The sequence below is a fragment of the Pocillopora verrucosa genome, chromosome 11 (assembly GCF_036669915.1).
Source record: "Pocillopora verrucosa isolate sample1 chromosome 11, ASM3666991v2, whole genome shotgun sequence".
NCBI lineage: Eukaryota > Metazoa > Cnidaria > Anthozoa > Scleractinia > Pocilloporidae > Pocillopora > Pocillopora verrucosa.
The window spans coordinates 11,884,813-11,912,598 of record NC_089322.1 but is presented as its reverse complement, the minus strand read 5'-3'; the positions used below and the strand labels follow the sequence as shown (position 1 = coordinate 11,912,598).

The following is a 27,786-nucleotide window of genomic DNA, read 5'->3' as shown; positions in this document are numbered from 1 at the left end:
AAAAAGGAAAAAACAAAACAAAACAAAACAGTGCTACTTTTATAAAAAGAGAAGAATTATTCTCGTTTTTCCAAATTATGCCAAAAGTTATGCTAGCCCAACTATAGGGGCCCACCGGGCTGAAGTTAAGTGTAAATGCGGTAATTACTGTAACTGTTAGTATGAAAATGGCGTCATGGAAATTCATGTGTCCAGTTTTTATGTTGACTCCAAAACATTTTCCGATTCGTTACTCGTTTGTAACTCGTACTTACTGAGTTTGATTTGTACCAATCGAATGGTATTTCATCAGTTCCAGAGAAGACAAACGCCAAAATGGAAAGACTAATGATAGGGTAAATCTGCACAGATTCCAAAACGATATCGGAAAATTTAGTTTGAAGTTATAAGCCTCCTTATAAGACACATATTGTAACAAGACTTTTAATCGGAAAAGAAGCAACAGTAATCTCATACGAAGAGAGTTGCGTTATTTCGAACAGAGATGATTATCATTACTTCGATTTCACCTCACCAACAGCCTTGGCTTAAACCTTTTTTTTTTTTTTTTTTTTTTTTTTTAATAAATTTAATACCTTTATGATTGAAACGTTACGAAAACTTTTTGCATTAAACTTTTCGCCACTCCTTTCAGCTTGTTTCGTGACTTGTCATCTTTATAGTCTAGGCTAATTTTGTTTAGTACATACATGTCGACTTACATCAGTCGTAATTTACAGTATTTCAATTGATAAATAAAGAAAGCTTAAAGAGATTAGAAAAGCTTGTACGCCGCTCGTGTGTCCCACGCAGCTGTGTTGACTTCCTTCGGTTGGTGTTTCAGCCAGTGCGATATCTATTTGTCCTTTAAAGAAAGAGGGAACCTTGTTAGCCCATCCATCTTTAATAAGAAACAGGAAAAATCATTAACTTCAATTTTTTTTTAATTAAAAAGAGAGTTAAAATTTGTTACGAGAACGGGAAGAAGATGCAGGAACGTTTGCCTCTGTTCAAATCACCCTTTTCCCCCTTTTCACCTGATCCTCAAAACAACCACTCCAACATTTAGTTCACATATCTAACCTCAAAATTTCATTCGCCCAATTTTTTCTTCCCCTATACTGGATGGAAGGAAAACGTAATAGCATTCTCGTTTTGGATGGATGGAAGGAAAACGTAATAACGTTCTCGTTTTTGGTCGGGCGAGTTTTGTATTTACCCACACTGAAGCTTTTCAGATTATGAACTAGGGCACTTTAGGTGAAGAATAGAAAATTACTGCAATGAAAGGAACCAGTGACCCACCTGATTGGTCTTGGGAGGATAAAGAGCCGTTTCCAGTGGGTAAATAAAGACCATATTCTAGAAAGAAGCCTTTCGCGTTAGTTGTATTGTCACTGTGGAAAGTGAAGCGTAAGTGATTGCTGGTGGATACCACTTGAATGGGGACAGAGTTTCCGCAGAATTTCTTCAAAACCGTCGTAGGATCTGAAACAGGAGTAAAATCAGAACATACGAAATAACTCTGTTACATGGCATCATGAAACTATCAATTTTAAGACTCACAATTTCTAAGTAGTGAATGTGAGACTTCCAGAGATTCCTTATATCAAGCGTCCCTTTCTACAAAGAGTCTTTTATTTTTTTATAAATAGTATTTTGCCATCTTAATTCTTGAGTTGAGTAGGCAGGATTTCTATCGTAATTTCTATTTCAGTTTCTTTTGTAACGATTTTTATTGATTCATCTTTGTATCTCCGTCAGGGAGCGTGATAAAGGCATGTATATGCTTCTTGCTGTTTTTCCTAATTAAATTCCTCTTTCATGGAAAAATTATTAATCACAGAAATATCTCTCTGTATAGCTTTTACTAAGCTAATAACAGCAATAAATGTACAAATTACTCTTTGTCGTTGTGCATATTAATGAGTTAACATCACAAACAATATTTACTTAGTCGACTCTCTTGAATCTGAACAAAATCAAGGCACTCTGATCCATTGGCTGGTTGCAGATCAAATTCGAGGAATCTCAGTGTAATCTTTGACCCAGGTTCCGAGGAGAAAAGCCACGTGCAGGTCTGATCGTTGTCATACGACAAAGGATAGTTTGGTGACGTCACAGTACCGCTTTCAGTCACTCTAATTATTTCTCCACATCCTAGAAAGTAAAAAATGCAATTATACGTTGTGTATAATCCAGAGTATATAAACGGAGAGAACAATTAATGTCGGAAGGAGGGGCAAAAAAGTTTTCCGTCCTATCTTGATTAAGATATGAAGACAATTTTTATTGGGGCTTTTATAGACGTCGGGGGAATGGAAGCAATAGCTGAGATTTGACGGGTTGCTATAGTACGATTTTACCTAAGTACTCAGTTCTGTACTTTAGGTCGAATCCCCATACAGCCGCTCCTTTCGTAAGCTTTAGTTTCACCATTATTTGGCTAGTTGCAGGAAGACTGGACACCTGAGGAGGGTCTGCGCCACAAAACTTCTGTATTTGGGTATCATCTCTGGCGAGTAGTATCACGTGGCCATGCTTGCATGGTACATCAAAGTAAGTGAAGTGAAAGGTTATGACTTCATTCTGTGGGCTTGGCTGACTGGGAATTGATAACCAAGTACACTCTTTAGTTTGTCGATCAGATCCACGGACTGATATTTTGCTCTGCTTCGCTGGAGTAATAATACTTCCACATGCTGACGGTAATTGATTTCAGAGGCCATCAAAAAAAATACAAATTGAGAACTACATGGTGATTATTGATGATTGACACCGTTTTTCTTATATACTGCGCAAGTGACAAACCCCGCACTTCCCGAGTAAAAGTTGTAATGGTTGCCCAACAGATAAATGAATAAATGAGAAACGAAAAGAGGGGAGAAAAACAATAGACAGACGGGAAAAGGAAAGACAGCTAATGAGACACGAAACTAATCAATGGTAATTCAGCTCCCGCACTTTGTAAGCAACTAGTAATAACGGTGAGATTATTCAATGGGTTTCTTGGCAAATGTGATAAGGTAATTGTAATCAAACAAAGAAAATGACGAGTAGAGATAAAATGAAGGAATTTTGGTTTTACCTAGGTTATAACGACAGCCGTACAGTTCCGCCCGAAGACACACGTGATGAACAGGAAAGCTCTGGTAACCAATTGGAAATATTCGAATCCTTCGCGCTACAATGGACGGTTTTAACAGATTCTTCTTGATATCTGTTAAGTTTGAATTCCCTCTGAACTCCTGATGAAGGGAAAGCAGGGACAGTGCGGGTAGAATGAAATAAAACAGCAACGTAAATAAAGTATCGCATGCAATTTTGATACTATAAAGAGAAGAAAAAAGATACAAACAAACAAACAAAAGCACTGAAATCAAACCTAACAAAAACCGAACAACATAGCAATCTTAAACTTACTGTGTATCCCCTTCTGGTGCTGTTTTTAATGTTGTTCATATAAGGAATCCAGTGGCTTCCGTCATATGTATATTGCAGTCTATAGTTTGACACATATCCCATGTATGCGGTACCAAGCAGTCGATAACCCTTTTCAATAGAGACAAGCTGATGCCTGAGCGTTAAGCTTTTAACTGTTACATTTTAACTTGACATATCTCGATGTCAGCTAACTTTTTTTTCCTTCGTTTTCCTTCCAAAAGGTTTAAAAGAGTCACGCTGAGATTGAAGTGTAGTCGTCAGACCGACGATTTTATAAAATGGGCCTGGCTTATAAACTGGGTGTTAGTTCATGGCGGTTCAAAATCAATTTGGAAGGAGATTATGGCAATTTCCAATATTTTCCCGCCTAGGAATATTGACTCTCGTACGTAGAATTTGTAGGTAAAAGAAATTTAATTTCGCTTCACACGCATGCCAAATCACACCATATGTTGTAGGACAGGGGCAGAGCAGGGTTTCCTCTAACTTCACCAACAAAGTAAGAAATCTTAGTTTACCTGTGTTGCTATGGCAGTGATGTCGGTCAATTTCAACAGATCAACTTGAAGATATTCGTCAATCATCCTGTTAGGTGTTTGTGCCTGTGTTAAGGAAGTAAACATTGTGTTTATATGAAAAATAATTTTATCTGTATTCTAGAAACCTTGTTAGAATATTATGATGAATCGACAACCACTTAGTGATCAATGTTTCACCTGGCTACACCATGAGTAAGCATTCCCCACCCTCCCGTGCCAAGGAGAAAGGTGAAGCTGACCTCGACCAAGCTGAAGAGTGTAGTAGGAGGACGCAGACAGTTGAGAATTTTTGACTCTGCCGTCCTCGAGGCCGATTGTTTCATTACATTCTGAAAGAATAAAAAGCACAGTTTTATTTAGTAGCCTGAGCTTGAGTGAGGTCTTTGTTGGGGTACATAATCGACTTTGATTATTACGTTACCTGTTGTGTGAGTCAGAAATAATGCTTTGAACCTTCTGAGTTTTTGAGCTGTCGCTTTAAACTCATGACTTCTTGACTTGAAATAAATGTACATTTTATGACCTTTGGATACAATGACTGGCGGAATGTTCTGAATACAGTAGCGACCTGAGGAAAAAAAACAATGATAGTCATATGGAATTAAATTAACCCTCTTAACTCATTAATATGCACAACGACAAGGGAGTAACCAAATCATAATTTGGGAAATGAGAACGGCATCATAAAGGCAGTATCTGGATTTGTAATAGAAGTCTGCTGTCACTCTACATACCTATGAGCGGAGCTTCATTTGAATGTCCTTCCCTTATTTCAATTGAGTCAAATAAACATTTCGAATTTGTGCCGTTGATTCCAGTAAATTCTTGAAACCGTAGTGATATGTAACGGCTAATGGGCGCTTTTACCCGCCAAACACAGTCAGAAAACGAAGGAAAAGACCTCGGGTAATTTGGAGATATGATCGAGCCACTCTTTCCGGTAAAATCTCCACCACAACCTGAAAAATACAAGGGCAGCAGGAGCGATGAAACGCTGCATGGAAACCAGAAGGATGAAGACATCAGAGGGCAAGGAACACCGTGGGGACACCATAAGGATTGAGACACCATATGGACACCATCAGGATTGAGAAATCCTTCAAATTAGGACATTAATTGGCACCTTAAGGATTTGGTCGTCATATAAAGTTGGAAAATCATAGGGACACTCAACAGATTGGGAGATCACGAGGATCGGAACGCTGTATGAACAACTCACGGATTGTAACATCATGAGCATTTGGAAAACATATAGAGACTTGGACTGGAACAACAACGGGCACCATAAGGATTGAGTCGTCATAAGGATAGGAACGCGATAAGGAAACCGTAAGGATTGGGATATCATAGACACTCTAGCAATTGGAACACCATATGCGCACCATTAGGATTAGGACACTGATCATAAGGATTGGGAAACTATGAAGATTAAGATAGCAATAAGACTCTTTGAAGATCGCTTACGCAGTTATCTTCATGAAAGTAAATTAGAAGCGAACTAAATAGGAGAATTTTGTTCAAAAATCTTAAGCCATATACAAGTAGGTAGTCACTCCATTGACGAAAACACTTCTTGGGCACTCACTTGGTGTGACAGAGGTTGTATACGACAATCGGAAGCCTTCGAAGCGTCCTTCTTCATTTGTTGCGAAGCGCAACCGCATCCGATTGGTTTTCGAAACAATCACTTTAAGGATGGTCGCGCAGAAACTGTACCATGGGAGATAATATATTTCCATTTTATAAACAGATTCACTGAATACTTGAAACTGGATTAATAAACTAACATGAGTGTAACACAAAAGAAAAATCTCGAGAAAAAGGAAACAAATTATCACTGCGTTATTCGAGAATGGAAACAATAACATAAGGAGAATTATCAACTAAACAATATAAAGTACCATGATATCATATGACACAATAAAAAACTTTACAATTAAACAGTCAACACAATAATATGCACTAGCGAGGAATAATAAAGAGTGTTTTCCTGAAAAGTGGAGTCGACAATCAATACGAAACTACTGATATGTTTGATGTGGGAAGTTGTGTTTCAGTTTGTAGAAAGTTCAATAGCAAGGAGTTAGTTTCCACCTTCCAAGCTCTGTCTCATTGAATTCTGGTCCGTCCCATAATTGTAGACGATCAGGACAAGCGCACTTTCCTCCGCATCTGAACTCTACTTTAAAATCATAAACTTCAAGGCGAATGAACTTGTTCCGTGGTGCAGAGATAGTCCAATCACATAGCATGGAGTTGGGATAAGGATAATCTGGGTATCGAGGCGATGAAATTCGCCCAGGGAAGTCTGTGACGGAACCACCACAGCCTAATAAAGATATAGATTTTAGATTAAGTGTTGTATTTTGAATTAAAAGTTAGAATTATATCAGTATAGCTTATCATTCAAGTAGCTTCAAGAAATATGTGTTCGGTTTTTTTTTTTTAAATGGGAGTCTGCGCTCCAATGCTCTCTCACTTGGTTGAAAATAGTTCTATGATAGACTGGGCCATTTTTAAGTCCATATGTGACACAGGTTCTGCATACCACTTGGATCAACAATGTTGAGAACGTCATTCGAGAAATAACTTAAGAGGATGGTGAATTTAGAACTCCGTAATGAAATGTAGAGAGATGATTTTTTTTCTTTTTATGAGCACGTGACATCGAAGAATGTTTTTGTTTACTCACTCTATGCTTTCGACATTCCTGATCTTAGCAGCATGCTGGCCGTGTTTCACGTAGGAACTTAGTATATGGCCTTGCTCACCACAGCGTTCCTCGTAGCTCACGAAAGAGCATCCTTACCCATCCTCATTCCTTTTTAATACATTCTGATCTTCTTCCACCCTCGCTAAACGATCATTTTAAAGTATGATATAATTTTCAGGCATCCTCTGCAATAATGATAAAATCCTCTCAAGAAAATTTTACGAGATTTCTTTAAGTGTTTAGTGTGGAGGAGAAAACTGCCGCTGTTCAAAGTTCTGAATGCGATCGCAATCATGAGGTATCCTCCCAGAGCTTAGTTTACGCTGATCAGGGAAAAACTTGGCGGCTATTACACTTAACGCCTGTTACAAATTGGTGTGACAATAGGATCGAGTCTTTCCAAATTTTAAATCTAAGACCTTGATATGGCAGTTTCTAAGCCATAAAGTTGTTTTATTTATTTATTTATCTATTTATTTGACAAAGGTGCAGGTTTCTCATACCACGTTGGATCATATCACGATTTATCGAGTTATGTCATTAAGCTTTCATACAAGGATCAAAATATTTTGTATGAATAAAATCCCTGAACGGCTTGTTCTTTGTTCATCCATAGCAAATGATTATTCACAGACTGAACACATCCTCATTCAGGTAATTTAGTGTTAAAAACTGAGTTGAAAACATAAATTGGCCACCGTAAAGGGTAAAAAAGCTGACGTTTCGAGCGTTAGCCCTTCGTCAGAGCGATTGGAGGAATTGTGGGTTGTGTGTGGGTTTATATGCAGAAGTGGAGCTACGCTATTGGTGGGAATATGGTGACGAGAAAACAGGAATAAATTAGCTCGAAACGTCAGCTTTTTCACCCTTTACGGTGGCCAATTTACGTTTTCAACTCAGTTGTTAACACTAACTTACCTGCTATACTCTCCCACCGACTCAGCACCGCAGTTTCTTTAGAAACTTACCCCTTTTATTCATAAGACTTTCTTCGTTGAAAGACGCACTTTTATCGAACTTTATAGGGATTTGTGAAAGCCAACCAATTTTGCAATGTTGAACGTACTTCAGTAAACATTACAACCATATAAATTTACCTTTTTCCCATTGGCTGATGTAGGAGGCATTAAAACCTCTATAAGCGTCTGTCATGTCAGAAAAAAACCAAATCCTCAAGCTGTTTGAACTCGATGTAATGACCTTTGGTGGGAGGCTGGCGTTACAAAAAGTACCTTAAGAAAGAACAACATATCTTAGTTAAGCTTGTCTGTGGTTTGTGAAAAATACCATGACATCCAGATAAATTATTTTACAGCGTTTTCCTCATCTGTAATTTTCCTGTTAGTAATTTCTTGCCATCACCAGAGAAATTAAATTTTTCGTCGAAGGCTGATGATTTGAACTGAAGTGCAAAAACAAAATGTTTCATGTAAGGTATCCATTTTGGGATCTTAGAAGCAGCCAGTGAAGTCTATTTGCATTTTGTGCGAATGAATAAAAACAGATTGAAAGTTGATAAACTGAGTTATTTAAGTCTTTATGAGGAATTCAGACTATAGTTTAGGGTCCTGTCTCAATAAATGGCAATATTCGAAGAAAGTAATAAAATAAAACGACCACGGTTTCTTTTACAATGCAACGAACTCAATCCCGGCCACTGTTTCCTTAACCAAAAATATCCTGATTAAGAGGTTGTAAACTGCAACAACTGTGCGCATAGGTGAGTTTATAAACCGGCGGTAATAAAGAGTAAAAGTGAAGAAGGGGTTGGATTATTGGCTCTCACCAAGCAGTTGATCCGTGGACTTGCTTCCATCCTTGACCTCTACCATATCAATACATTTTCCATTAAAGCTTTCTAACACAAATGTGTCGAAAGAGAGTAGAACGAATCGACCCACTTGTACTTTAATGTTCCAAATGCATTGGACACCATTTGGGTATTTTTCAGGGAAGTTCGGAGTTTGGAATGTGCCCCTGTTCTGTGTTAAGGTAAATTTACAGCCTAAAAAAATTAATCACAGGAAATAAATGTATTAGCGAACAAGCATGAGGGAAATTATAAGCCAAGTATTAAATTCCTTGTAACTTCTCGTTCGTTTTGGGTAAATGGGCCCCGTTTCTTAACAAAGCTTTGATTATGGCTTAAGCAGCTTCGTGAAGAAACCAAATTAAAACCGTGTTCAGCTCTGGAAAGAGCTTTTTTAATGGGGTACGTCAGTTTTTGGGGGCACTGTGTGAATCTGTTTGCTCCCTAATACCATGATGTCCTACGTCGTTGATGCTGCATTTCCATGATGCTCTGTGCCGTTGATGCTGTAATCCCATGATGCATTGTGCTGTTGTGCTCATATGTTTCCGTTTATTTTCAAAGAGGACTTCTAGTTTACTACATCCTGAATTTCAAATCAAAAAGCTGTTTGATATGGTTTATTTAACTAAAAACAACATTATGAACAAAGCTTAGCTGTGCATCGTTCGTGGTTTAGATGACCTGAACATGTGCATCCAGATTGAGCATTTCAAAGAAAAATCACTTGATATCGGCGAGTAAATTGTTATCATTATCACTTTAAAACTTTGAAACTTATTTTCCTTTTTGTTTGTCTCTTCAGTCAATTCAATTGGACAGATCAAGAGTGAAGCATTTCAATGATATTGGTGATAATAGAGACGAGAATCATGGTAGATCAGCGAGGAAACGCGCATCTTGCAGCGTTAATAATGAGGACTTGCTCGAAGGCAGTACAAATTTCCTCCTTAAAGTCGTTGCAGTCTACTGCAGTTCGTCAGTTTATTTCCTTCTTTCTGTTTGACTAGTTTTTAGGATGTATTTTTTTTTCTTGCCGTTTTTTTCCATTAATCCATCTGTGATATACACAAGAGCTATTTACCGACTGTTCCTTTTAAGGACGTAATGGAATTTTAAGAAATTTATAGACACTTCCGTTAGTCCCGCTTTACAGTTTTAATGTCGAAATTTCAATTAGATTGGTAGTCACACGTTGTGCGTTTGTCCAACTACACATTGCGCAGTAATTCAGTCAAATTCTTATAGACGCCTTATGTTTTGTGTATATTGTGGAGATGAAGAAAACATGATTTTCTTACACCGTAAGAAAGAGGGAAAGAAAATACAGACCGATTTTTTTCCAAGTAAACGATACTGGTCTGCCAATAAAAGCGTGCTACAGAACACTGTAAAACATGGTCTTTCATACGGCCTAAAATAGATAAACGTTTAGATTTTTTTAAATTAACGTTTCGTTTAGCTCAGTTCTGAAATGCTCTATATATCCTCAGAACGGAGTCATAGACGCGAGTTTTATTAAGTTAACACCAGTGCCCTTAAGAGGTCAGTTTCATATGATCCGCTCAGAGCGTCTGTTAGTTCTACTTTTGCAGTAATCGCTTGTTGTACGGTTCGCCAATTTCTCTAAACTACGGAAACCAAAATAAACTGGCAACTTTAGGGCCAGTTCTAAGAAGTTAAATATCACAGAAAGTCAGTGGTGTTTAGTATTGAGACTGTTCACGGATGGGAACTAACCTTGCCGCGTGGTTTCAGAAGTTCCACAAAAAATCAGTAAGATGGTCAGTGGAAAACTCACGTTTATCCAGTTGGAAAGCATTGTTTCGTGGAAGCACTCTCAGATAAATTCTAGCAATTGTAGTAAAAGGAAGAGACTGCCTGGGTTTGTTTCACAACAAGATCTCACAAGAACCTAAACTTAAGTTATGCAAATTAGTATTGCCAACTGAATCCTACTCCTTAAAAAATTAAATTGATTGAAAATGAAGGAATTTTTCGAATTATAATTAACTAGTGCTCGGTAATGATGATTTATGTTAATTGTTCTTTATCGTGTGCTTTGTTTAAGAGTTTCAAAGCTTTTCATTGTTCAAAGAACAACAAATTGGACACGCTGACAAGTTTTACACTTCTGCCGGGGTACTGTTTGTCTGCCCGATTCTTACCATTAGCACGCCTTGTCGCAGGAAACATGAAAATAAAGAAAAGAGAAGACAAAAGAGAGGAAAAAAACAAGTTGCTATTGGTCAAGAAGCGTAAAAGTCCATAACGATTATGCATAACATGTGAATATCGATTTGATCGCGAGTTTCTGTTTACTTACCATTGTGGAGAGAATTTAGTTCTTAAAAGAAACATTTCACATCGGAATATATTACAGGCAAGATAAAAGGTGCATGCTGTTAAACTTTTTAGACCAAACTTTTGTTGCTTCCTAATGATTCATTTCGGAGTGTAGCCAAGAGGAGGCCGTGTAAGCTCGGCTTACGGTTGCAGCAATTTTCCCCTGTACGATCACATAGCCACAATATGTACTCAGAGATGCACACCAAACAGATTTGGTTGAATTACTTTAATAATAGAACGCACGTGCCTTGTGAAAAAGCCCAGCTGTCCTGACACATGTTGTTTATTCATTTCACTTATGTCGATGAATCAATACTCTTGAATAAGCATGCAGCTCAGTTAAGTAGGTCAGCAGTTTTTTGAACCACTTTTTAAGCTTAGATTGCTTTGCCTTGCTGCTCTTCTATCAAAGATTCAACTCGCTTGTATTAAGAGTGGTATTCTAATTTAAGGCTATGTATTTAAAATTGCCAAAAAAACCCAAAGTAGAATTTGAGGTTAAACACGATATTCACTGCTTTATACATGTGCCAGGCATAAATTACTGTCTAGCTCTTCAATTTCTACTCCTGTGGGGTAATTCACATAATTCCACATTTCTTTCCTCTTTTCATTTTTCTATCCTTGTAGAAGTTTAATAACGGTAGCTTATATTCGCGGCTGGCAGACGAGGGGAAAGGCGCGATAGCGAAATAAATAGAAATTTTAAGGGTTGAGTTCGGCCAGATGCCCATGTTGTCTGCTCTCAGCGTGTCAATTTCTCCTTCGCAAAAAGTTGTTTCTTATCAGACTAGCGGAGTCAAGGAGATTAAATAACCATGCTTTGGCCTAACAAGCCAGCCGAGCTGCATTACGCAGCCATGCAAAACCATATTTATAATAAGATTATGTAATCACCCGATTAAATTGACTATGGCAGCCATATCAACTTGTCTAAACCGGAAAATCCTTAAATTTATTTTTTTATATTCTTGTGGTTTTTTGTATGATCCATTAGACTGATGAATCTTTGAAAACAAACAGAAGAGATTCAACTTCGTTAAATTTCGTGCGTACAACACAATTTTAACTCCAAGACGAAGGGAAGAATTCCGTTTCTGCCATGACTTCACAACAGAAAACCACAATAAACACCATGCAGCCTACTAGACTACTACTCGTAATTAACTTTGCAATATGGTACATGTTTTGAACGCGGGGTAACATTTCATCGAGTAGTCTCGTCCAGGTGTGAGTAGTCCTGAGAAGGACTGTTGTCGGTGGTAATGAATGGTGTTTCGATAACTTGAGCGGAAATCATCATCGGAGTTCAGTGAAGACTCGGTGTCAGTCGAATATTTTAGGTCCGGTTCGTGTAAACTGATAGGTTAGTTTTAAGTCTCAAGTGGCATAGGTCAGTCGTGATTGGTCGGGTTCGACCCGTCGGTAATGTTGGGTCGTCCTGTCCGGTTCGTTTTTGGTTTAAATGTATTGAGGGTAGTCTGTTTTAAGAAAGTGAATTACCTTTCCAGAGTCATTAGTTCAATAATGGTTTGTGTAGTAGGTAAGGTACTGCACAGAGCTCCAGTTAAGCAATTTGATTAATAACATCACCATTTTTTATCGTTTGCTTGTGTTCAATGAGTCTTGTTGTGAGGTTTATGCCCTGAGGTTTTACGGTGGTGAATTGACCACAACTTTTTAACGATATTTGATCAAGTTACGCGACAACCGCTGAGGCGAATTTTGTAAAACTGATGTTAACAGTGTTAGCCCCTCTTGAGGCAAAGGGAAGAATTTGCGTTGTGTGTTAAATTTATATGTGGGATAATGGGTCTATGCTATGGGAGGATGATGTACGGATGATGTATATAACGGATGATGCACCGGCAAGTTGTTAATTTGGATAATTCCAAGTTATTTAATTCCAAGGCGCTAGTAAGAAACATTTTGAAACTCAGCACTGTGTTGTTCAGTTTATTACAAAATTGTACTTGTGCATACTGTAACGGTTTGCTACATCAGCGGAAATAATATTTATAACCATCGTAGACATCGTAGCGAGAGGTCCTTTCACATATTTAAAATTGAGAAGCTTTCCTTTGGTCCTGCTCTGCACATTGCTTCGAAATTAAAGATTCTAGCTCCAGAAAAACTTCAGTGCAATTTTAAAGAATCTGTGCATTTCAACTGTGAAAATACATTCTTCAATCAAAAAGTCAACCACGTCAATCTAACATTTACAGTTTGAGTTACTTTTCCTTCTGTTTTCTTTTCTTTGTCATTTAGTCACGCATAAAACATATCTAAAAACTGATGGTTCTCGAAATTTTTACATTTTCAAACAATTTTCCTCAGACCATTTTGTAAGTTTGCGTGGATATGAAACACATCTGAACATGTTGACACGTAAAGGATAGTTATCTTTCTAAATACCAACTATTTTTTGGACCAGAATGGAAATTCTACATGGTTTCTATTTACATTTTGCAAAAAAGAAGGTTCTTGCTAAATCCGATGACATAGGAAGTTAGGTTGAATCATGAACTTAAGAGATATGGTTTACTCAAAAGCTTTCGAGAGGTTATCGTGATATCAGCCCACGGAGGAGCAGCTGAGTAAACTTTCTTAATTCAACCTAAAATGGGTAAAGAGTCACATACTCAAATTTAGTGGAGTAAGGAAGCGGGTGATTGAATGTAAAGTTGGAATACTTTCACCATGATCATCTGACCTCGGCAAATTTTCGTCGGAGCCGAATGAGCGCTTCAACGGTTCTCCTCATTTCAAGGTTTAGTTACTATTTCCAGTCAGGTTTTGGAACAGGGCTTTCACCTGTTCTGCTACTTGACCGCGATCATTCTGACATATTTATTTCACATTTCTAGAGCAAGCTATTAAAAGACTGACGATTTGTAGTGTATAAAAATGATTGTTTAGACCGTTTCCCTAAATTCACAAAGCTGACGACCCGTAAAAAAGCACCTTTGAAAACTTCCTAAAATGCATTCTCATCGAGAACTGATTCTATGAAAAGCAGGAAAACTTGTATTAATCGATTTGCCAAGTTTAATTCAAATCTCTTCCGTCTTGCATTTGAGCCCCTGTGATGGTGTATCTCACGCACCTGATGCCAGAGGAGCTCAGTAAGAATAAGATACTACTTGTCCGAAAATTAGGATCATAAGATTGATCAGATTATTTTTACAACCCTTGGGAACCAATAAAAATGATTATCGGTTAAAAAGAATAAATTCCAATTTTAAGTTTAAGATATCGATTAATCTGGATTTGCTAATTCTCGAAATAAAAATGAAAGGAACTGCCTCAACCAATTGGCGAATATAATGTGTTTCATATGCTAAAAGCTTTTAAAAAACGTTTTTAAAAGTTGTCCATTTCTATTAATGAAAAAGGCTAGGTAAAGATGTAATGGTAATACCTAAAATGACACTAATGGACTAATTCAATTAGAATTGAGTCAGGTGCTGTATGTTCTTGACTTTATATCGCTTTCGTGTTCATTTGGAAACTCAGCATTCTTTGTTTGTATTAGATCCTTCTAAAAGATTGCTCACGTTCCAAGAAAGGTAAGTGTAAGAAGGTAATTGACTATTGTTCCGATGATGAACCAAGTTATTTTATACTTTTTTGGCATGGAATGAAGTGCTCGTTATGGCATTTTTGATCGCAGATGTTATTTATTGGTGACTTAGCGAGCTCTCATGATAAAAATTGGTTTTATAAGGTACAAATGTCATCTGTGTCATGAGAGTAGATAAAGTTTTTGGCATTTTATTGCCTTCAGTAGCTAACAGATTACTGCCAAGCCCTCGTGGTAATTTCGGTTTAAATAGCCTCTTCAACTGATGAAAATTTTATGAAACAATGATTGAGGCAGTGAAATTTCTGTTGTCGATTATCTTTTAGAAGAAGCCTCATGCTTATCTCATGCACTATGATCGGTTTTTTAACTTTCATATCCTCAAGTGAGCTTTTCCTAGCTCGGAGACATATTTTTCTCGCAAAAAATGTAAGACATATCATCGCAAAGAAAAACATATGTCAGAAAAACTTTTTTTGTGAGTCATTTGTCAATCCTGAAAATTCAAAATCATCATAAATTCTGATTTCAAAGAAGACGGAGTTGATGATTTACGCTCATTTTAAACAAAACCATTTGATGCACTAAGTCATACGTAAGCGATAAAAAGCATTCGTCACATAAACGTCACTTAAATAACTATATATCCCAATTTTTTTTTTATTTCAAACGAGTCTCGAGGTGTTTAACGGAAAGGCATGTGATCAGTGCCTAGATTAGCTGGCATTTAACATTTGGACCAAACCACTTTGTCTCCCTGTGTCTCGAATCACTTATGAAAGAGGTATTCAGAATTTCCATGTTTAGTAGTTTTGATTTAACCGGTGATGATTAGTTGGTGAACCCAGATTGATTTGTTGTATACAGCTGGACCAGTTCCATTCACGATTCAAAAGTGAAGATTAAGGTGAGTCTTTTTCTGACTTTTCTTTTTTGTTTTTTTTAACTCTCCCTCACAATCAGATTGTACTTTGACCGAACTTATTACTGCTATAACGTCTTTTCGCCACTTTGTTTCACTCGAAAAATTTATGTCAGTACTGAAGGAGGATCTACAAATAAATTTCAAATCAGAGTAATGACTTTACTGGTGCCACTTAAAAATACGCCTTTTAGAGGACTAAATCTCCGGGTTCCCCCAATGCTAACATGGGCAGGCTTCGATAGCAACAAAGTTCATATTTTGATAGGATTCACCATGAAAGATCCGTCAGCTGTCAGCATCGGATATCTAAGTCTACAATGTATAAACAGAGGCTTGAAAACAGGCCATAATTGCCGATCGTGGCGGCTTCGGATTTATGGAAAATAAAGATGGTCTCGAAAACTCATATGCTTTGAAAAAAAATCAAAAATAAAATAATTTGAAAGGACAAAAGAACAAGAACAAAGATACAAAATTAAAAAAGAAAAAACGCTGTGCGATTTGTTATCATTGAACTTTTTCCTACTTGTTGTCGAAACGTTTTTAGACATAGTTGAGGTTTGTTGTTTGCATCATTTTATAGAGAGAGCTTTTGATAAACAAGGTAAATACTCGATAGTTAGTGGTCAAAAAATTCTTTTTTTTTCTCGTCCTCTATCGAATTCAGAACTTTTGGAAATCTTGTAAATAAATACAGGTCATTAATAATTCATTAATTTTCTGGGTTTGCCTTTAGGCAATTAAAAAAAGACAAATTAACTACGCTTTTTTTTCGGTTAGAAAGGCATTCAAATACGTATAAATCATTATTTTGTAAAGCTTAGCCTAGGATGTGTCATACAGGTAACGAACACTTGAACTCAAGCCAAATTGTGCAAATTTAGTGACAATCAAGACGAGTCATTTTTAAAACGCCAGAATCTTGTTACAAGCAAGAAAATGACCTTTCGAAGTTTTTTCGAAATCAATAGCGGCAATAAGATCTGTTCTGCCAATAACATTTGCCCCTTTTTAACAGCTCTGAAAGATCTATATAGCAGTTTATCACCTGATTAACACGAAACTTTCCATCTGCTACTTTCTGTGACCAAATTAGGTAAAGAAAAAATGTTATCATCTTTTAGGAAATTACTCTTGAGAAATTAGAATATCCTTAATGCACTTCTGTCTCGCTAAATCTTATTGGCGACAAAGGCATGGGCCTGTCTGACACTTTGACATATTAATTTTAATTGCCTTTTACCGCTTATCGGAAAACTCGCAATTGCTTTTTTTGCTGTAAGTTCATAGGAACTTCAAACAGCTTAGAAATGGAATTAGTATGTGACGTTATATCGTGTTCCTGAACATAATCGTTACAAATCAATGATCGGTTTGAATCAGTATCTAGTGAAGTTCACATTAAATAGTCAAACGTTAAAAAAATTTCTTTTAAAAAACCTTACTGTCAATCCCACAGAGAAAAAATTTAAACTGTCTGGCACCTACGAACTTAGGAATTCCGCTACCTTTTAATAGTCCACTACAATAACACTTAGCTATGAAGAAGCATTCAGCCTAGTACGGTCAAAAGTGGTGAGCGCCGGCTCTGATTGGAGAAAAAAGCACCAATCGGCACACAGCATGCTTCTCTTCTTCATTTTAGTTTTCCTTACATGACAACAATTACTTTCACAGCCTAAAAGAGTGGAGGATCGATCGCAATCTTCTCGAAGACGCAGTTAAGAAATTTAGTGAAGGAATTGATCGCAGACATCGTTACAGTAGCGTGCAATATTGCGGTAAGTGGTGTTAGATTACGTCAACAATAGATCAGTTGTAGCCTGAATGCAATCAAAACAGTCCCTCTCGAAGAGGACCATGATAGTTGGAGCAAACGAGAGACAAGGGTGGAAATGTTATTTTCGTGTAGGCGTCGTACATTAACATAGTGGACTGGCAATTTCAACTGGTCTTGCTGCTTATCAGTTTGGTAAAATGATGCAAAAGATTTTCTTACTACCAATAAGGAGCCAGCATTTGCTCAGCCACTAAAGGAAGGGCCGTTCCACAAGTCTTTCTCAATCCTCGTATAGATCATTGTCGCATCACGGCTTAATGCCCTTCGTTTTCCACCGCAGAGGAAAGTTTGGATAATTCCAGTTAGTTCGTTCTACAATGAACAAAACTTGCCATAAAAACTATTTCCTGACTGATGATTACTGGTTTTAATTTTGAATGATAAAAACGAGTGTAGAGTCCTGATATTTATATACTTAGCCTATGTGTTCAATTAATGATGAAAAACAACTATTGCTAAATCGTTCAATATAATTTAATCGCCAAGGAAACAGTGAATCTACAGACTTAGTTGATTAACAAAAAAAGATTGAGAATCGATTGACTGTAAGGACAACTGTTTGTGCAAGGAAACACTTCTGAGCCACATTTTTATTATCGAACTAACGGTAACTAGAGACTTTCAGTGTTTGTCAGAAAATCAGTAATAACTAAACGTAGAGGACCATGTCTCAAACACAACTTTGAAAACACCTCTTGAACAACTGCTAACTACAATAAAGCCTCCAAAGACGTACATACATATTTTATAGTCGACAACTGAAAAAGTGAAAGAAAAAGATTCTGTGATCACGCTGGAGTCGCAGTAATGAACGAAAGTACATTCGTTATCATATTCACAGTTGCCAAATTTTGTCCCTCGATAATTCACGCAACAAACTGATTTCTAATTTATCTCGAAGGTCAAATTTTCCCCTGGAAAATGAAATGCTAAATCGTTCTAGCCAGTCACGTTTCAGAGTAATTCAACTTTTAGAAACCTTGAATGACACATGATTGACTTTTCACGCAGGGAGTTGATTGTTTAGTTGACAGGTATTTACATAACAGTGTTCCTCCTTCTCATCGGAATGGGAACACTTCAGCCATCTGGTGGCCTTTTGTCCACGGAAAAGTCAGAAAGGCACATTTCATAGTCCCATCGAGAACGTAAGTTAATGAAAAGTGACTTCTCCACGTAATATTTACGACAATGACACATTGCTTGGCAAAGAGGAAAGTATTATGGTTTCTTTCTTTATTTATGTCAATGGCTTAATCTTGGACATGTGCCATAGTCATGCCATGATCCTTGCCATAGTCTGCCATGATGGTCATGAATTATCATGTCGACTATAAATTCAACTTCATCAGAAGCCATCATCATCATCCGTTACTTCTTATGAGGAAAAACTTATAGAAAGAAGAAGGGCTTGAAACAACTCCTTACGGCATCTGTGGTTAAATTCTCTGTGGGTACGCTTCAAGTTCCCTCTTGGACGATTCGCATATCTCAAATTCATATTCGTTGTATTGAGTGTGTAAGTTTGATAAATGGTTTACTCTCCAACATATTTTAGACATGAATTTTATAATCGTGTTACTTCGAAAGAGTTGTTTTAAAATCTAATCATTAACCGAAAAACTTTGTCTTAAGGATGCCACTAAACAGCGGGCCACTGACGGGCCGTGCTTGTTATTTCAATATCCAGCAAAGCTTAAATAACTACGGGGAAGGTTTTCATTTACACCTTATTGCTATCGTTTTTATATGATTTCTAAAAACACCTTTCGATAAACACTATAAACGCCTCCAAATGCTAGTCTCTCTTAAGTGCAATAGATCATATTCACATTTATTTTGTGCTATATGAGTAATCAGGTTATTGTTATTGTGGATCGAAGTTTCTGATCTATAAACCGTCTCCATCTAAATTTTGTTACAGTTTTTGTTCCTAAACACTGTAACGTAAGCTATTGGGTCTCAAGTTTTTTATCGGCAAAAAGGGCGACAGGAATTTACACGATGGCTGTTGGGCTGCATTGTTATAAAAATAACCACTGAGTTCTGGCGTGCGTCCTACGGCTATACTAGCCTCAGGTAAAACACAGACAGGTACTTAGGAAATCAACATGTCGGTTGTAACAGCATGGTACCATCATCATATGCGCTTCTTTTAGTTAATCGTCTGAAAAAGCGAAAAGAAAAGCTAAAAAAAGAGTCACTCTATAGTGCTATCTCACGATCAAATCACCTTGGGTGTAGACTCTGAAGAAACGCTTTCCTGGGTTGATCAACAAAATTATTAGATTCTAAGCTGACCGTTGTCCAGCACCGGTGGGCTACTGAAACACTTAGTTCTTACGAACTACTTATTAGATAAAAAATGCCGTAAATTTTGAGGGGAACTGCAAAACAATACGAATCACCATTAATTCATCTCTTATATTTTAACATTTTGAGCTATATTCTCCGTAGGATTGTAGACGGGTCAGTAGAAGTGAAATAAGTGAATATCAAAGTGGAATTGGTTTCTTAGTTTTTCATACCGCTGACAGATGTGAATTCTTGAAAACAAAAACCTTTTTCTCGGTTCTTCGCTCGTATATCTGAATATGTAAGTTGCCACTCCTCGATATCAAAAAAGATCAAAATTTTGTCTATGAAATAACAAAAAACAGTCGGAAACTTAAAGATGAATTCGAAAACTGCAAATATTTCATTCATTTGCTTCATTACACGGAATTACTCCGCAGAAATGTGATGCAACAAAGATCAGCGACAAAGCTAAACACAGTCGCAATCTCGCTTCAGCGCGGGATAGGCCGCATACAACAAAAATGTTCTGGACCATTTAAGCTTTCTTCTATCTTATCTTCTTGTTGATGGTAGACAACCAAACATTTTGCATGTACAGGACACATCTGCTTGTGGACCGCCGCTTCTCGCCAAGATGGACATTGATCTGCTGAGATTTTTAGACCCCAAAGGATTGAGAGACCGCCAGGGCTTTCCTCCTTAATCCTTTAATCTCGTTAAGGGCAACGGAACTCTTTGGAAAGCATGTTGCATTAGCTGCATTTCAGTTATGAAAATTTTCGAACGAGGCTAAAAGGCAAAAATTTTAATTTGCAAGAGAGGTATGAAACTTCTACAACAGACCATTCAATGTGCATTTCATGAGCGAGCATATCCATTTTCGAATACCAGAATTTTCTACTGTTTTAAAATTCCAATCAAGTTACTGTCTAAAACGCAGATGGGGCGTGACACTCGATAGCCTGATACCCCCTCTGGTTACTGAGGAGTAGCCCTATTATTGGCTCAAAACCGTGTTAGAACACAACACCAATCTGTAGAGCTGCTAGCCATCCCTCACCTGCCATCATTTTACAGAAATACAAACAGCCTTTAAATAACAATGCCTTTACCTTAAGTTTCAGTTTCCAAGTTAACGTGGAGAGTCGTTCCGGAATGTAGAAAATTACCTTTCATGTGCGTGAAAATGACACCTTCTTAGGCTGATATATGTTATCTCTTTTTTTTCGCAGAAGACGAATGTCAGACATGTGTTGAAAAAGATGTAACCCCTAGAAGAGAACTTGAAAGGTTAGGAGGTAAACCATAAATGGCGGTTGATTCAAACTCTACATAGTTTTTTTCCTCGCTATCACGTTTCCGTTACATGTATTATCTGTTGAAATAGATATTGGCTCATTGATAGGAGTCGATATTTACGAAGAAAAGCTATTTATTTCATTTTGACTCTAGCTATGCAAATAAGTCATTTCATTTTGATTAAAGAAGTACTCGGAATACTGTCTTATTAGCTCCGTAGCTAAAAATTTCTAGAGAATCCAAGAACACCATTTTGTTGAATATAGGATATAAATTTATAAATACGATTTCACCTTTGGCGAGCGCTGATTTTTTTTCCCTTGCCGTTTCTTGGTTACTTAGCAGTTTTATTCAGATATCAGTTCTTTTCAAAGAGCAAATACTGTGAGTAATCGACCATGGAGTCAGTAGAGTGGTTGATAGAGCAGAGCGAGAAACAGAAAATAACGGTAGGTAAAGATAGCCGGCGGCATACAGCATAGCGGGACAAATTTAAAGATGGTCGGACTAATTTATTTAAATATTTTCCGCGCATAGAATTAAATCAAATTGGTCATTCGATGACGCTGTGCTTCGTGATGGTCGTGTATGCACTTAGATCACCTTAATTCTATCCAGTTTCAATTGAACTACTGTTTAGCTTATATCGAAAAAAAGAGTGACTGCTAATTGGGGCTGGAACCTATCACTGCTTCCTTATGAGGTCTTTACATACACCTCCAGATTGGAACGGATGGGATATAGACGACAGATTTAGAGTTCGCTGCTTTCTTCAGATGGTTTCACGGTTGGTAGTTTATGTTGGCTAGAAACTAGCATATGGCATTTATACCATCTTTACTGAAGATCTCTTTGATGATTAGCGTAAAAGATAGCGCAAGTCTAACGAGTAAGTCGCATTAGGGGGAATTGATCCGACAGAAGCGATAATAATAAACTTACGGATCGCCAGCGTTTCTTTATTTTAACATAGGAAATGGACTGAATCAGAAAAATGATAAACAAATGTAACTCAAACTGAAGATTATTAAAGTCACGTTTTTGGCCCCAGAATGTTTACCATTTTATTTTAAAAAATGGAATTGATTTTCGCAAATCAAAGGACGAATTCACACCGTTTAAATGTATTGACTTTTTTTCCGTATAAAATTTTTCCTTTTATAAATACAACTTTTCGAAGCACAGTTGCAAATGATCACAGATGTGAAGATATGAGCAGGCCATTACACTCATCATTTTTGTTAGACTTGGTCTAAACGCACACTGTTTTCTAGTTTTTTGAATGATGAATTTTGCATATCTAATCCTGGCGATATTCAATTTTCCGTTAATTCTAATCTTATACTAATCACTAAGTGATTACATGACTTCTCCTTTATGGTTGAAAAATAAAGTAATTTAGCCTGCGGTTTTGACTGCTAAAGAATATAACTGTTCTGTGGTTGTAACAAGCCAATATTCAATCTGACCATATACATCTGTGATTTGCTAATGACAACGTTGAGGGCTATTAAGACAGGTGGTGGGTTACAAACGACGGCTGAGGTTAAAAACTTGTTCCTTTTCGAGCCAGATAGAATGGAGCTCATGAGATCAACGCAGACACAGTTCATTTAAAAGATGAACCTGAGATGCGGCAATGTTTGAGAAGTTTGTTTTCTGTAATATGCTTCATGCCTACCAGACGATTCAATCAGCTTCTGCGAGCTTGTCAAATATCTGAACCTCTTGGCTTGATTTTTCGGGGGCACGCCAGTAAAGTCACTAAACATAAGATTCATTGGAGGCGAATTTCAGGGGTATGCAAGAAAATCTTTGAAAATTACTTTCTTAATAACCTGCGATAAACACTATACCACTGAATAAGCAAGTAAAAGAAAATCTATTCATTCCAACATTTGATTATTTCAACAGGAAAGCTACTGGTGAGGTCGATTGAGACAAAGTTTTCAGCCACCAAATATTTTAAAAACAGGGAAATACAAGAGTATAAAAGTTGAAGCTGTTTTCATCGAGTGATTCTGAAATGTCACAGGGCAGTGAGGTAAAGAGACTGAACTTTTCACGCAGTCCAAACGTGTCTGTTGGTTCAGATGACATTAAAGTTCAGCAAAATGCAGGATACGAACTCCTTTACGAGGTTCTGCCCTTTGCTATCATCATCATCATAGTAAATGGCACTGTTTTCTTCCTGTTTATGAAAAGCAAGCGGCTTCGAAGTCCTAGTAACTGCCTTCTGCTGAGTTTAGCTGTGTGCGATTTTACGAACGGCTTCGTATGCATACCTCTGTTCTTGGTAGTCGCACTTAGAGTCATGCCAAACCCGCACATTGGGAGCTTTAACTACCTGTTGAACAATTGTGTGGCCATGTCAGCTGCCTATCACATTCTTGCAATCACGCTAGAGAGATATTACAGTATTAAGAAGCCTTTTGTTCATCGTCAACTGACAAAAAAAGCGATGCTTAAAGTCGCTCTCCTGGTATGGGTCGTGGCTCTCATTATTGGATTTATGCCGTACGCTTGGGACTCACTGCGCATTACAGACTTAGTCTCCTTCATGAAGGTAAAGGTTGGCTATGTAGCCTTCTGTTTGACCTTTGTCTTTCTGATTCCATGCGTCCTGATTGTTACTTCCCAGACTATCATGTTTAAATTTATAGCAAGAAGTGGTAGACAGGGGCTGACTGCTACCAAGGCTGCTCAGCGGAAAGCAAAGAACGACAAGAAATGCCTCATCATCTTCGCTCTGATGGCGATTATATACGTGGTATGTTGGTTGCCATGGTTCATACTTTATTTATACGTTTCTTTCTGGTTTGTCAGTGGGGAAACCTTAGTCGAGTTGCAAAAGATATCTCGGTGGGTCGTTATTTTCAGGTATACAACCTCAGTTGTCAATCCTTTGCTGTACACATTTTTTAAAAGAGACTTCCTTGTGGCTTTTAAACTGATCGTCCTGAAACGGAGCTCTACTTCTTCAGCGAGCTTTGCATGCACAAGCAATAAAGTTGATTCACAACAGAGGAAGTTGATTACTTCGTCGAATGGCAAGAAACATAGCGAGGAGATTGAATTGGAAACTGTTGTGTGAATATATGAGACACTGAAAATGCAATAGCAGCAGGATATGGAATGGATATTTAAAAACTGTTTACAAAAATATTTGTTCATTTATGTCACTATGCCGAAAAATGGTCGGAAATCAGTCTCTACTCTCAGACTCTTGTTTCATCTGCTGCTCAGAAATAACTAATACCAATTAGCACGTGCGATAAGCCCTATTTACCTATGTGGTATGTACTTGATAGGAGATATGCATTGTCGGGCGTAGATACGAAATTTACCCGCAAGTATTGATAACATCTCTCAAGAGTGAGCGAAGTGAAGAAGATAGCTTCATTCTTTTATGTGGATATTGATCTTTCATGTGGATATTTATTGCATGTCCGACAATTTTGGGGCACATCTTAAGAGCATCGAATGCTGAATGCAGAGAATAATTACACTTTTACTCAGCTCGCATGAAGACTACTTTAATATGAGGTGTCACTAACGAGCATCTGATACAGGACATTTCTTTAAGTGACCCCAAATTAAAGCGAGTTAATGACCTTGGACTTGAGAAGATCAATTTAGCGAAAGCAAATCCATGATTACTTTCAAGCAGCTATATATGGAAGTACCTATTAGGTTCACTTTACAATAAAGATATCAAAGCTGGAATTTTCACTGTGTCCCTAAGTAGTCTTTTGGTCTTTCTGCACTGTTCTGAGTTCACGTCCCCTGATGACTCTGACGTGCAAGGGGTCTCCCTGTACCGGTGTGCTGTAATAATAAGTGCCAGCTGCAAGGCTGGTTCCTCTACAGAGATTTCAGTAAACTCATTTTTGCGTCTACTTGGGCGTCTTGGGTTTCCAGTCTCAGCAAATCATGCTCTCCTTACGCTCGCCTAAAAAAGCCAAAAAATAAAATGATGCCTCTTATGAAGGCTGTTGCCACGACAAACTCGTTACCAGATTTTCATGAAAATAAGCTTTTTTTTTAGCAGAATATAGGGCGCCCTAGGACGCTTAAATAACTTTCAGCGGAATGCGTATACGATATAGTAATGAAAGATTGCGGACGTTTTCACCCAGGGAAAACCAAAATATATAATGTACGCGTTCATGGACTGAGGAAAGGTCTTAGAACTTACTTTAACTGCTCCTCGTTATAGAGGAAAAAAGCTCTCTCCATGTCATCAAATGACCTTTGTCGTAATCACTTAAATTTTATTCGAATCATATTCTATTGAGAGCCTGATCTTATGACATTACTGGGTTTTGTTGAGTTATTGAAATGATTATATTCCTCTAACACAATAAATTACTCTGAATAGAATCTCATTTTATTTGCTTTTATTTTTAACATACAATCGACTTAACGTAATACTCACTCATATTTATAATGTAAGCATCAAGTTATCAATGAACAACTATATCAACATTTACTGTATTGAAAACATTCACTGTTTATCATCTCATTTTTTGCATCTTATAATATTGTCACAGCACTTTAAATTTTACCCCATTTTTAACTCGTGAATTGCGCGCATGCGCAAGAGCGAGTTGTAGATATGATGTGGGGAATGGCGCTCGCTCGCTCGCTCGATTGGTCGATTCCTGTAAACTTTTTTTTCGATTTTAGGCTCTTGAGTGCATTTGATAGTTTTTGGCGAGCAATAAACAAACGAAATGGCGACCTAAGAATAGTGGTGGGGTGAAAAAGAAGCAGATGATAATCTTAAAAGAGTTTTTTATTTTCGTTTTAGTTTCAACAAGCGGCGCCAGCGACTGGCAGGCATGCAAGGATTCACACCGAAATAACAGAACAACCTTCGTTTTTCATAAAATTGTAATTTACAATCCTTGAACTTGAAAACAATCCGAAGATTCATTGAAAATATCACTTACTGCGCAGCGCTCGGAGTTTACATATGTTCAAAAGCTTTTTCTGTTATGGCGTGAGATTGAGGACAAAATCGATCATTAAGTTTCGTATCGTGTGTTTTTCCTGTGTGAAGCAACAGAAGACGCCGGCGACTGACAAAATTACAAGTTAACACGAAAATCAAATAACACCTAAACAAACAATCTTAGCTACTGGTTTTCAGTGAATTTTTAAAGAACAATTTTCTTTTAAGTTTCAAGACAATTTGAAGATTCAAAATAAATATTACGTACTAAAATTCGAAAGTTATACACCACAAAATTGATAAGTAGGCCTGAAATGAAATTCTATCTTGTTCTTGATTATACGTTACCTAGCACGTGACTAAAATCTACCTAGGCGGAGATCCAAAATGACGGTGGCAGTCTTGGCTTAGTTATATCACTCAAAATTCGTTCCAATTTGTCTCATTTGATAAAGAGGGAATCGTTAATGTTTTCATTAAGACATTATTGCCTTGATTTTCTAATATTTACAATGATAGACAGTAAATTTCACTTTTCACTCACATTTACTGCCAACCTTTTCTTTTGAACCAGAAACAAAAATGATATACGTTTAAAACACATCACATCATCCACCCTTATCAAATGTAATAGCATGATCATTTCAATTGTAATGCCTTCTTATCCCAACGTTACTTTGTTTCTTTGCTACATTAGCGAACACTGAACTACTGCTCGTACTCTAGGTATGAAAGTCAACCACAAAATTCCCTAAACCAGATAACATTAAATATAATCAAAAATCATGTGTCAATTCACGAATTTGCTCACAGAGCACTTTGATTTTAATCTTTTTTTCACTATACAATTCACAAAAAATACAATTAACTTAATATTCACAACAACATGATGCATACATTAAATTATCAAAACTATATCAACATTCTCTGTATCATTGACAACTTTGAATTTTTATCTACACATCTTATTCTTTGTATATTAGTTACATGATTCCCTGATGATACCCCATACCATTCATTACTTTTACAATCTGCAACAAAGCAGTTGTTGTACATCAATGAATTAATGGCATGCCAATTGCAACTCCTAGTCCTTTCCCATGATCCCTTCTCTAGCTAAGCAATCCAGTACTTCTCTGTTCACAAAGCATGATTGACAGGGGAATGCTCAATTTTGAATAATGCAAAAATAGTTTCATTTTGTTTCAAATTGAAGCCTTCAAGAACATAATTCGGCCCCATTCAGTTGTAATTTACCCTAACCTCGAGCTATGCAACTGAAATTAAATTTGCCAGTCCTGCAATCAGCAGAGTATGAACAGAGATCAATCAGTTCCTGAAGAACACTTCCTTCTAACAGCTTTGTTCACAACATGTTTCCAATGAAGGTTACGTCCGATCAAACAGGATTTAGTTTCTTGGACCTCATCTTATTGATACAAGCTTCAGTCGATCGGTTGACACCGAATTTTTGTAACAAGAACCCACCTGACACTCCGAATATTCCGATTGAAATTTGAATGCCCTCCTAACGTACAAGTTAACCTTGGAGCGGAAGGCAGTATTAATCGCTGAAATAGCCTTCCCTGTATGAGGTCGGAACAAGACAACGACAACCTATTGTCCGGTGCACTTTTTCGGAAGCCGTCGAAAACGTTGATTTGAGCCCGCACAACCGAAAGCGCTCTTTCACTTCCAAAGTTATTAATTTTGGTGTTGTGAACGCATTCTATCCATAACATTTGCAATTAAACATTCTTTCCAGAAGAACTATCTACTTTATTGCCTTGAGGAAAGAATTCTCGGTTCTTGTGGCGAGTTTCTGAAAGAGAGATTCTTCTCACGATATTCAGATGTAATGCATTTTTGCCAGAAGAATTCTCTTCTATTCAATCTTGTTTCAAGAACCTCGATTCTCCTTGAAAGAATCGCAATGAAATGATTCTTTTAAAAATAATTTTGGTTCTTAACAGGAGAAAATGCTCTTGGGGTAATTTAGAGTGGATTACTCACGATATGTTCCACTACCCAAACACATACATACACACGC

General features: G+C 37.3%; 2 protein-coding genes across 9 annotated transcripts; one reads left to right on the top strand and one right to left on the bottom strand.

The window, feature by feature from the left end:
* Window positions 1-507: 507 nt before the first annotated feature.
* Window positions 508-10,911, bottom strand: LOC131789369 (cubilin). 4 transcript variants are annotated; one of them, XM_059106468.2, is made up of 15 exons: window positions 10,812-10,911; window positions 8,462-8,680; window positions 7,773-7,907; window positions 6,057-6,291; window positions 5,548-5,672; window positions 4,697-4,921; window positions 4,384-4,530; window positions 4,140-4,291; window positions 3,942-4,025; window positions 3,403-3,531; window positions 3,068-3,227; window positions 2,346-2,681; window positions 1,933-2,139; window positions 1,285-1,467; window positions 508-880 (listed from the first exon to the last, which is right to left on the bottom strand). In XM_059106468.2, the coding sequence occupies exons 2-15, from the start codon at window positions 8,505-8,507 to the stop codon at window positions 714-716; spliced, it is 2,331 nt and encodes a 776-aa protein (XP_058962451.2). In that variant the 5' UTR covers window positions 8,508-8,680; window positions 10,812-10,911; the 3' UTR covers window positions 508-713. The 4 variants fall into 4 exon arrangements, with proteins under 4 accessions (XP_058962451.2, XP_058962452.2, XP_066030000.1 ...); XM_059106469.2 differs by lacking the exon at window positions 10,812-10,911 and adding an exon at window positions 10,287-10,392; XM_066173903.1 differs by lacking the exon at window positions 10,812-10,911 and adding an exon at window positions 10,226-10,371.
* Window positions 10,912-14,337: 3,426 nt separating this feature from the next.
* LOC131789383 (adenosine receptor A3) lies at window positions 14,338-24,483 on the top strand. 5 transcript variants are annotated; one of them, XM_059106488.2, is made up of 6 exons: window positions 14,338-14,403; window positions 15,285-15,324; window positions 17,020-17,123; window positions 18,210-18,330; window positions 20,713-20,778; window positions 22,694-24,483. In XM_059106488.2, exon 6 carries the CDS (start codon window positions 22,806-22,808, stop codon window positions 23,871-23,873), a length of 1,068 nt encoding a protein of 355 aa, XP_058962471.2. In that variant the 5' UTR covers window positions 14,338-14,403; window positions 15,285-15,324; window positions 17,020-17,123; window positions 18,210-18,330; window positions 20,713-20,778; window positions 22,694-22,805; the 3' UTR covers window positions 23,874-24,483. The 5 variants fall into 5 exon arrangements, with proteins under 5 accessions (XP_058962471.2, XP_066030598.1, XP_066030599.1 ...); XM_066174501.1 differs by lacking the exon at window positions 14,338-14,403 and adding an exon at window positions 14,509-14,561; XM_066174502.1 differs by lacking the exons at window positions 14,338-14,403; window positions 15,285-15,324; window positions 17,020-17,123; window positions 18,210-18,330 and adding an exon at window positions 18,484-18,636.
* Window positions 24,484-27,786: the final 3,303 nt, after the last annotated feature.